Source organism: Asterias amurensis, chromosome 18 (assembly GCF_032118995.1).
Source record: "Asterias amurensis chromosome 18, ASM3211899v1".
NCBI lineage: Eukaryota > Metazoa > Echinodermata > Asteroidea > Forcipulatida > Asteriidae > Asterias > Asterias amurensis.
In genome coordinates, this window is record NC_092665.1 from 17006280 (window position 1) to 17016822 (window position 10543).

The 10543-nt window shown below is 39.3% G+C and overlaps 1 protein-coding gene across 2 annotated transcripts; it reads left to right on the plus strand.

The window, feature by feature from the left end:
* Positions 1 to 1878: 1878 nt before the first annotated feature.
* On the plus strand, positions 1879 to 10515 carry LOC139950585 (uncharacterized). Of its 2 annotated transcripts, XM_071949335.1 has the most exons (3): positions 1879 to 2019; positions 4124 to 4322; positions 8268 to 10514. In XM_071949335.1, the coding sequence occupies exon 3, from the start codon at positions 8281 to 8283 to the stop codon at positions 9739 to 9741; it is 1461 nt and encodes a 486-aa protein (XP_071805436.1). In that variant the 5' UTR covers positions 1879 to 2019; positions 4124 to 4322; positions 8268 to 8280; the 3' UTR covers positions 9742 to 10514. The 2 variants fall into 2 exon arrangements, with proteins under 2 accessions (XP_071805436.1, XP_071805438.1); XM_071949337.1 differs by lacking the exons at positions 1879 to 2019; positions 4124 to 4322 and adding an exon at positions 6816 to 6955 and having other exon boundaries at positions 8268 to 10515.
* Positions 10516 to 10543: the final 28 nt, after the last annotated feature.

Sequence of the window (10543 nt, forward strand, 5' to 3'; positions counted from 1 at the left end):
TACCCCTGGTTGAATCCCCGATGATGTCACCCCAAGAAGAATCCCCTGTACCCCTGGTTGAATCCCCGATGATGTCACCCAAAGTAGAATCCCCTGTACCCCTGGTTGAATCCCCGATGATGTCACCCCAAGTAGAATCCCCTGTACCCCTGGTTAAATCCCCGATGATGTCACCCCAAGTAGGTTCCCCTGTACCCCTGGTTGAATCCCCGATGATGTCACACCAAGTAGAATCCCCTGTACCCCTGGTTGAATCCCCGATGATGTCACCCCAAGTAGAATCCCCTGTACCCCTGGTTGAATCCCCGATGATGTCACCCCAAGTAGGTTCCCCTGTACCCCTGGTTGAATACCCGATGATGTCACCCCAAGTAGGTTCCCCTGTACCCCTGGTTGAATCCCCGATGATGTCACCCCAAGTAGGTTCCCCTGTACCCCTGGTTGAATCCCCGATGATGTCACCCCAAGTAGGTTCCCCTGTACCCCTAGTTGAATCCCCGATGATGTCACCCCAAGTAGAATCCCCTGTACCCCTGGTTGAATCCCAGACGATGTCACCCCAAGTAGGTTCCCCTGTACCCCTGATTGAATCCCCGATGATGTCACCCCAAGTAGAATCCCCTGTACCCCTGGTTGAATCCCCGATGATGTCACCCCAAGTAGGTTCCCCTGTACCCCTGGTTGAATCCCAGACGATGTCACCCCAAGCAGGTTCCCCTGTGTTGGAAACCTGGATAATGGAGTCATCCTCAGCTAAACCCAAGTGAGATATCAGTCCAGCGTAGCTCGTTGGTTTACCACTGTGTCATTGACTACTAGACTTTGAAACAGCTTGAGATGAGAGTTGGAATCCGCTACCTGGTTGTGTGGAATTAATCATGGTGATTAAGTGTCTATCGTTGTAAATCAGCTGTGGTTGTTTGCTGTGTGTCTCCCGCGAGTACAAATGATCAGCTTTCTAGAATAGGGATGATAACTTTCGGCCACACGTCGTAGGCCTACATCACGTGGTTCTAGCTTGCGCCATGATCAAAGTAAAACCTCGCTCCTCATTGCGATATGAGACAGCACCAAACGTACAAGTATAGTAAAGAGTGTGAGGAACATACTGCACTTCCTGCGAACGCAAATGCGATACGAATTTTTACGTTCTAATTCGCATCAGTTCCAAGTATTGAACTCATGCGAAACATTCACTGCAAAAACTGTCATGTGACGTCAAAGTTCGTATCACATTTGCAAGAAGTATGAACGGGCTTTAGAGTCTCCAATTATATTTGATTTCACCCCTTAGTGCAATGACGGTGTCCTATATATAGAATGGTTTATTAAAAACTGTCATAAGCAGCCACATGCTGAATTGCAACAATTTACAAAAAAGGGTAAACAATACAAAATTTGATAAAAAAGTCTATTTCACTTGACGAGGATTTCATGGACAAATTACAAAATTATTCCACTTTTTAGTACATTGCCAGTGTACTATTTCACATGACAAGGATTTCATGCATAAATTACAAAGTTTGACAGAAATATTTCCATTTTGTATTCCAGGTACCGAAAATAACAATAAATGTTTCTATTGTCTCCTTACTGAGTCAACTTATTATTGATATTTCTAGTTTGGTTGTAATTCTCAATATTGGAGTTTCCTCTTGAACAGGAGTTTGGCCTCGAAGTTGTTCACCATTGGGAACGAGGTTTTCCACTACACTACACTGAATGACACGTACACCGAACATATTATTGATAACAAAGCCATTACATACTTGTGTTAGAGTTTGTGAGTGATATTTTGATTGAAAAGTCAAAGAGTTCGAAGTGCAGGGCGGCATTTTTGTATTGGGGCATCGAGCCGCAGCAGGCACCGATCGGTTGCTAGGATAAAGTCACCTCGTTGTTTGGGACTCGCCATGATATGTTTCATTGCATACGAAGGGGACGAATCTGCAATGAACGTGGACTAGCTGTTGTATGAATGAGTTTGGAAGGACTTGTTATGGATTGATCAGTTTAAAGGTAAATATTGGCTTTCATGTTTCGTGTAGACCTTTAAATAAATCGTAACATTTTGATGTAAACGTCGTCTGAGGTTCTTGGTACAGGCAACTCCCATGTTCGAACTGTTGTCAAGTTTCTAATTGGACCATTGTTTATGTAACATAATATTAGTTTGTCAATGTATCGTTTTAGGACAGACTGTTAATAGTTTAGGAGAGAAAATATTTGACTATGAAAAAAGTCTGAATAGTTTGATGGTCTAACTTGAAAGGTTTAGATTTGATGTGCTAAGCCGAAGGTTAAAAACAAAACCACCTATACACGGTGTTACTATTATTATTAAGATCTGAATCAGCTTTGTTGATAAATTCGATATCACACACAGGTTAAATAGACTCACTGGAAGATAAGACAGAAACACAATGTATTTGTTTGTCCATGGGTCCTTAAAGTTAGGGTTGCTAGTTTATTTTTTAATTTTAACATAATACTTAGCCGTATTGGGGGGGGGGGGGCACAGAATCTCCTGCCACACCGAACCTAAGTGGAAAGTGTTGAGTTTTATGAACACAATTACGCAATTATGGCATTGTGAAGATTTGACAATTACCCAAGGAAAATGGGGTAAATTCCTCCCTCTCTATGGAAAACTAGATTCTGAAGGACGGCTTCAAAACACCATTGGCTGTTTGCAAGTTTATAAAGTGTACCCCTTCTTGTTGCAAAGTAAAACGAGACAACAACATTGTTTGGAATGACTTGTGATTCGATGCACTGTTCATCGTTGTATTAAGAATGACAAACATTCTACACTGCCTCAGTCGTATCTCAATGACGTATGAATCGTTACTTTCTCAACTAATCTTTTCCAACTTTTAGGAATATTATCTCTGTCCATTTGTTTTCTTCAAAACTCCTTGCCGTTCATCATGCCCACTCCCTTTCCTCCTACTTCCCTACCGTGTCCTTGAGGACTCCGCCCTCTTTGGCTCGGTTTCTTGAGGCTACTTTTTGTCAATCTTGCTTTCCAGAAAGAAAGGTTTTAGCCAAAATATCTTGTCTTGTGTATAATTTTTGGAATGATCTTCTGGCTATTTTTACCAAAACCAGAATATTTATACGGCAATGTTTTCTGCGGCAAGCAGCTAATAGTAATACGTATTGTCGTGTTTGGTGTGTAGGACCCCTACTTCAAATGTCAACAGGCGTTGAATAACAAGAGTCAGTATGTTGTCATTCATGGACCGAAAGACCAAACATAACAGCCTTAAATAAAATCAATATGACAACTTGTTCTTCTCTTCAACAAATAATGTTCAGACCTAGTTGAATCTGTGTCAATACAAGAAGCAACAAAACCTAACTCATTTTCTTTGTGTGAATGGTCGATCTGTTCTGCATCCATATGTTAGTTCACACCAGGTGTTTGAGCGGAATTTAATAGCTCGGGAGATTTAATACCCTGTCAATTTGATGTCTATTTAGTTTAAATGATTTGTGAGGTATATATTTTATTCTTTCCTGTGTCTGTAATAAAAGGTACAAGGTAAATCGTGATCCCTAAACGAAGGTGTATGACCTCAAGATATGACGTCACGTAGCGCTTGCTGCATATGAACTCAAGACGCCACAATAATTATTGCATGCCAGTAGAAAGTGCTTAATATAAATCCATTCATATCTACCACTCTCCTTATTGAATACTACGTATTAGGAAGGACAGAGTTTTGAAAATTACAATCAGAAGTAGGCCTAATTTGACTTCAATTATACGAATTTGAGTTTAAAGACACTCTTTTGGGAGTTCTTTGTTAAAGATGTATACACTACTTTGTAATGAGATAACATTTTTTTTTATTGTTGAAAGAAAAAAAAACTCTTTTGGTCGGAGTATAGAATCCGACCGTTTTAAATAGATTCTGAATAAGTTGATAGGATGACGCCTATTCGATCAACGCGTTCCAAGTAGACCTAGATCTTTTACAAATAGATCTTGCTTCTAGCAACTAATGATTTTCTCCTCTCTTGCAATTACAGAGTAGACTGTCTGTACAATTGCTTCTCATATTCAAAAGCTAAGTACACTCGTTATTAATTAACTATTTGCGCTTTGGTATTCCAGTGCCTGCAGGGCATAGCATTGATTCGTGTGGCTAGGATAGTCTGCTAGTAGCTGTGTGCTGTGGTCGCTTAGCACCAGGGGGGAGATCTGTGCGTCAGACGGGGAAAGTAGACATATTCACTGGTCAGTGTTTTCCAGCTCCACGCATGGGAAGGAATACCACGATGGGATGCTCTTCTGTTATTGTCTGCTAACTAAGGTGAGGTGATTTCATGGTTGCTCTTTTGTATAGTATAGTCTGCTAATTAAAATAATTGTTCATGGTTAGGCTATAGTCTTTCCATAGGCTCCGTCTACTTTGAAGTGTCGCAAAGCAATTTCATTCATTTCATTCACGTTTTGCATGGCATAGTTTAATTTTCCCCCGAGGAATTAAAAGTTACATACCACTTGCAAATTACAATGGGAAAATTATAAACTAAATTAACTAATAGAGTAGAAAATAAAAATGTTGGCACAATGTGTTAATTTGGACAGACAGAAATAGGCCTAAAGGCACGTGTTCTCCGTTGAGATCTTGCTTGTCACAAAATGCTTGTCAGAAATTTAAAAAGATTGGTGACTTCATTAATCTTTAGAATAAATTTAAAATGTCACTGTCGACATATATTGCTTTTTTTAAGTTTTGTGAAACCCTGTCCGACCATTCTGAGCAATGTTGATGTAATAAAATGAAAAACACAAATCTGAAAATTGCGTCTGAAGTCGCTTTTATGAATGTCCTTGTGAAGCGTACCCACGGCAAACGCCGTTGTCTCTCGTAATTTCTGTAGAGAAATAAAATGAAATTTATCTATAAGACAACCCACATCAGTTGTATAACTGATATCAAATAATAAACCACAATATGTAACTAGTAACAATGACACTTTGCTCCTAATTATTCTGATTACCATGATCCTTTCCACACAGAGTTCTAATAAATTGCTATTTGTCTACAGTCAACATTATCTCAAACATGACCAAGATGTGTCAACAAAAGTAACCGATGAATTGTTTAATTATATTCTGACCGTGTCATGAATTCTTTAATATAGGTAAACTCTGTTGTTTTATCTACAAACACATTTTACTGTTTGAAATCGATTCGTCATCCTGGACTTGATACGTATATACATCTGTTTGAAGTTTTTTTTTAGTTTTTTTTTACGACCCAGTCCTGTCTGCTTAAAATAATGACAAACCGTGTACAGATTTTTCTTTTTATAAACCGTCGTACTATTCCTGAGATTTATTTTCGATATAATTAGTTTCCTGACAAACGGTGGAAGAGAGTTTATGATTGAACTTGCTTAAAGTCCCTGACAATACAAACATGTTTCGCAACTTCGGTGGTAAGATTATATAAGTTTACTAATAACTGACTGTCACTTTTATCAAAGTTGAGTTATAAGTGTTTTTATGACATTGCAAGTTTCTTGTTGATCTTATGTTTCTTTTAATAATCTAAACAATAAACTGTAAATTAGTAATAAGCAGTCTTTTGATTGTAAAATATTTCCTTTTTTTCTGATTAATTTACCTATCTCTACCCCTCCCAAAATGCAACAGGATTACTATTCATATCCTCTGTATGCGTACTTGCTACTTGACTACACAATACACGGTTATCGAGTAGCATTGAACTTTGGTCTAAAGTATTCAACCCATTTTACTAGTTCTGCTTTTCATTTTCATTCCTGGCTCAATATTACTGCCACCTATACAAGCATGCAACCGATTGTTGCTAGGAAACACATTAAAAACAAATCGTTAATAAAACTAGCCTCGAAGAAAAACAAATGAACAAATTTATCGCATTGCTGAGTTTGCAAATAAATTTTAAACACGAACTGCGAAGACATGTGAGTTACGTATAGGATAGATTGTATCGATTTGTTCAACACAGATTGAAACTTCTGATCTTATAATTTGATATAGACACTTCAATGTTAGGGTTGATCAGGATCAAATTGATTGCTCACAGCTTGGCAGTTTGACCCGTCAGTTGCAGCAGTGTTGTAGTGGACTCTGAGGTCAGGTCAATTTGGATTCCGTCTTAACGCTGAAGAAGTTGAACGAAGTTTTCGGTCGGATTGTAATTTGTCCCGGATCGTGGAATGGAATTATGGACTCTGGAAGAGTTTTTGGTCAGAGAAGTTGATTGTTTTAGGTTGGATTTAAATTAAAGACACTTGTTATTTTGTGCAGATTCGATATACTTTAAAAGTGAAGGAGACGGCAAGTAATTATTATTCCAGACAGAGCCTTCTTGTTATTCTTCCTCAATTGTTGACAGGCTGGGTGTCAACAGTTTGACATGATATATTGTGTGATGTAATTCAACGAGTTTACTGTGTAAACACCATTGCGCTTGTCAGTTTAATATTATTCGAGGTAACTTATTACTTGTAGCATATTAAATGGTTTTTTTGGTGCAATTAAGATTATGATTGGTGAAATACAAACTAAACCGTTTGTTTTCATTTTGATTGAAGCTGTTGAGGAAATGAAATGTGAAGAAGACATTAACGGTGACAACTTGATCCGAATGATTTCGATCTGTCGTCCTCGTCTATGAGTTTGATCGCTTTGGCACTCCGTAGATTTGTAGATTCTTGGTGATTGGCCCGTCCTGCCTCTGGGGTTCACTGTTTGATCTCAGACTCTCTCGATGGGTTACCGGGTAGTAGTCTGTGTTCATTGTTGCTTTCAGTCAGGTTGGGAGGACGAGGCTCCGTGTGATTCAGCTGCTGGGAAAAATTTGACGGATTTTTCTGAGGATTTTGCCTATTTTGTTTGTATTTATTTGTAAGAAGGGAGTAATTAAGATGACACTGGTAACGAGTTTTGGTGAGTAATTTATTTGAAGTGTTTTTTGTCTTGTCTCAATCACGGAGGTAGACATTTTTACCCCCATGTATCAATTTCCTTATACCGAAAGTGTTCGGTCTTGTTTACCGAAATGTGTCAACGAGTAAAATAAGTGGATTTGGATGATAGGTCCTTGGTCGTACTTAGCCTACAGGACATAGATCGTCTGTAATGTGTTACCGGTGCTCTGGACTCATACACTCACTGTTGGTGAAGCGTTTTTTTTCTCATTAATGTGGTGAAATTTTGAATGTGTTGTGTGTTACAAACAGACCCACAAACCCTTTAAAACTGCATATAATCTGGTCCACCCTTGTATGCCGTTGCGTTGTTACGTTACGTTTTACTTGGGATATTTGGTTGTAAATTTTGCACTTATTTTGCCAACAACCGTATAATGGTCCCCTTTCCAACGTGAATGCCGACATTATTGGAAACTTTTGCATCCCCTAAACAGACAGTGTTGGAAGTTGAAGTATTTGTACTTATTTATTGTGTAAATAAATCATTTGGTATTATTGGTTGCTATGGATACGGTATAGTGCTGCCCGTAAATAAGCCTGTAATAAATCATAATCATGACCCTTGACCTTACGGTTGACGTGCCTCCCAAATGGCTGACATTCCATAGATAGTGGTTCACCATAAAACGGTTCAGGCCTCCTCCCGCAGGGGTTCGGCAGGGTTACTCGGCCTTGGCATCCCTCAATGCAACTTCTTGGAGACGCTAAGTGCGGAACTTTAAACACTCAGTTTGTATCTTAAAGGAAGCATGAAAAGTTTAGTATAAATACGCTAAAAGCTGCCAATGCAGTTCTTGTTCGACCTGGATGACAACATTAAAGGCTTTATTAGAGCATAGAGTATTAGAGCATAGAGTAATCCTTACTCTATGATTAGAGCATAGAGCAATGCTCTATGATTAGAGGAAATCTCTGTTCTTATTAGTGTATACATTTCCAGTGCTTATGATTCAACGCTACAATGCGGCTAGTCTATGTGTTAACCATCGGAGATAATAAATGTAGACAACATTCGGCAGTAGTAACCTCCAGGGCAAATTGGCTACTGTGTATGGAACGCGGCTGGGGCAAAACTAGTCTGTTATAATTATACAAGTTGTTAAAGCTATTTATAGGCACACAGCGTGTTCGCTATTCAACCATCCTTCATGATCACCCATTTTAAAGAAACAAATGAAAACAATCATAAAACAGAATGCAATAAAAACAACAACAACTTAAAATAATAGTATTTATATAGCTAATAATGTTTGTTTTGTGCATTACAGTTGCTGAGGATCGATGGTCAAAGCAGATGATTGTGAACTTGGGCTCGCCATGACAAGTGAAGGTGTACAGACGATTTTATCTGGAGACACGATGGTAAAGGCCGTCAACCGTAAACCAAGAACCTTCCAGACTCCTGGGGAAAAGATCTACAGTCTGGAAGAACATGATACACGCCTACGGGAACGTCTACTACTGGTAAACCGCTTTGAAGACGCTCGGTTAGAGCGCCTCCAGCGGCAAATCACGTCCAATGAACGCGCTAATATCGGGCGGATTTTACGGAGGAAAGACCAGACTAGACTGACGCTCATTAACATTGCCTGTACGAAGCGCAAACTCCAAACTAATGTCGGATCTTTCGAAAGGCGACTGAAGAATGGGACCAACTCGCCGATTTTCTCCGTAGAGCTAGACCGCGTTCGGAGACGTGAGCAAGAACTCTCTAGTTTACGTCTGAAACTGCAAGCTCCAAACTCACAGTTTCTAGCTGCGCATGTGCGTGACGAATTGAGAAACATTGAGTCTAGACTGGATGCGAATCCAAGCCGTCTTACAAATTCAACAAATCCATCTTCTGTTGCAGGAAGTTATACTCACGTTAAATTGACGAATGATAAAGACACTGAAACGAGTCTAATCACGACGGGCAACAGTGAAAAGATGACAACTGACAATTTAAAGGAACTTGTTGACGAAGTGCACACTAAAATGAGCCAAACGAATATTTCTACACCACCAGGAAAAATAACCCCAGTTCCTGAAGGACAAGAAATAAATTTTCCTGTGACGCAGCCAGCTTCAGAACAGAACAAAATGCCGGATGATCAACTCAAAAGTTCATTTGCCCTTTCTGCCCCAAGTGTAGACAAGCCCTTAAATTTAAAGCTTGAAGACATACCAGAAAAGCCTGAAGATATTCCTGAAAATAAAGTTGTGTCTGTTGAGCTTCCCAAACAAGAATTACCGCCATTACGGGTAACGCGGAATAAGAAACAGAAATATCTGTCCCTCATGCAGCAGAAACTGTTTAGGACCTCTATTAATGAGCGTGATCAGGAGATCAGCCATAGCGCCCTCAAACGGGAGAGGCACGCTTTGCAGCGAATGGCAGAACTTAAAGTTAAAACGCGGGAGGATATTCAAGGACGACGAACTGCTGATTCTGACGATTCATTAGGAAGTATCAAGCAGCAGGAGGCAGTGACCAGACTGAAAACAAGTCAAAAAGGTCAATCACAGCTTCCGAGTGTTCGTAGGGAGGAGCACGAGAAGAGAACAAAACTTCGCGATTTCTCGCGAGCACAGACACTAAGGAAGAGACCGTCAGGTAAACGACGGGTTACCGACTCCTCTACTGCAGCTGTGGGTGTGAAGCTGCCACCGTTACGAATTGATAACAGTATATTGAAGGAGTTAAAAGAATCTCGGCTGAGGCACCGGCACCAGTCTAAAAAACTGCCCAAATTACCGTGAGCCCTGATGGATAAGTCACCATAAATAAATTGTTTGTAACGATCGTGAGCGACTGCAACTAAAGAGCTAATTCGAAATATATAATAATGAATATACTCTCTGTTGACTTAATAATCATATTTGATCCGTTTAATAATTTTTGTATGAGTATTTTTGCTATAGAAAAAGGTTTAACTGGCATCGGTCTCTAACTAAACGACTTTTTTTTTAATTCATTTAATTTAACTGTGTATTTGTTTTAATGTGTCATATAATATTAATGTCAGAACTATCGCCTTATCAATCCGTCCACAATGTGACCCTAAACCCGCCACAGAATAAGAGGAAAATAATCCCAATTTTTAAGTCCAATTGGAAAATAAATTTCAAGTGATGCACAAGATGAGTTTTGGATTGTTTGTTGTCATCCCACGATATTCTTTGACCTCTGTATTGCAATGCTTTTATTAGTGGGTTCGTGAATCGCATACTATACGAATAGTAGATGTATGTATGCATGTATCATTGTACACAGCTATTAATAAAACTTTCCTGTATTTATTCGAGTTTTGGATTCAAATGGGAATTAATTCATAGCGGTTCCTTGCCTTCAAACTATTGACGTCACCGGGTAGCTGTCACTGCAGCTGTGAATCGTAAACAGCGCCCTTTCATCGCACAATAACTCAAGCATGATCAACGAAACATGAAACTCGAAGCATTCAAAGGGTTGTATTTCCTATTCATACTTTGTCCATAATGTTGATAATCTAAATATAGCACGTCATACAATGATTGAACAATTCAGCTTTGTGCGTTTGTG

Excerpts from the sequence above, each read along its gene's own strand:
- LOC139950585 (XM_071949335.1), top strand. The coding sequence starts at position 8,281 with ATGGTCAAAGCAGATGATTGTGAACTTGGGCTCGCCATGACAAGTGAA.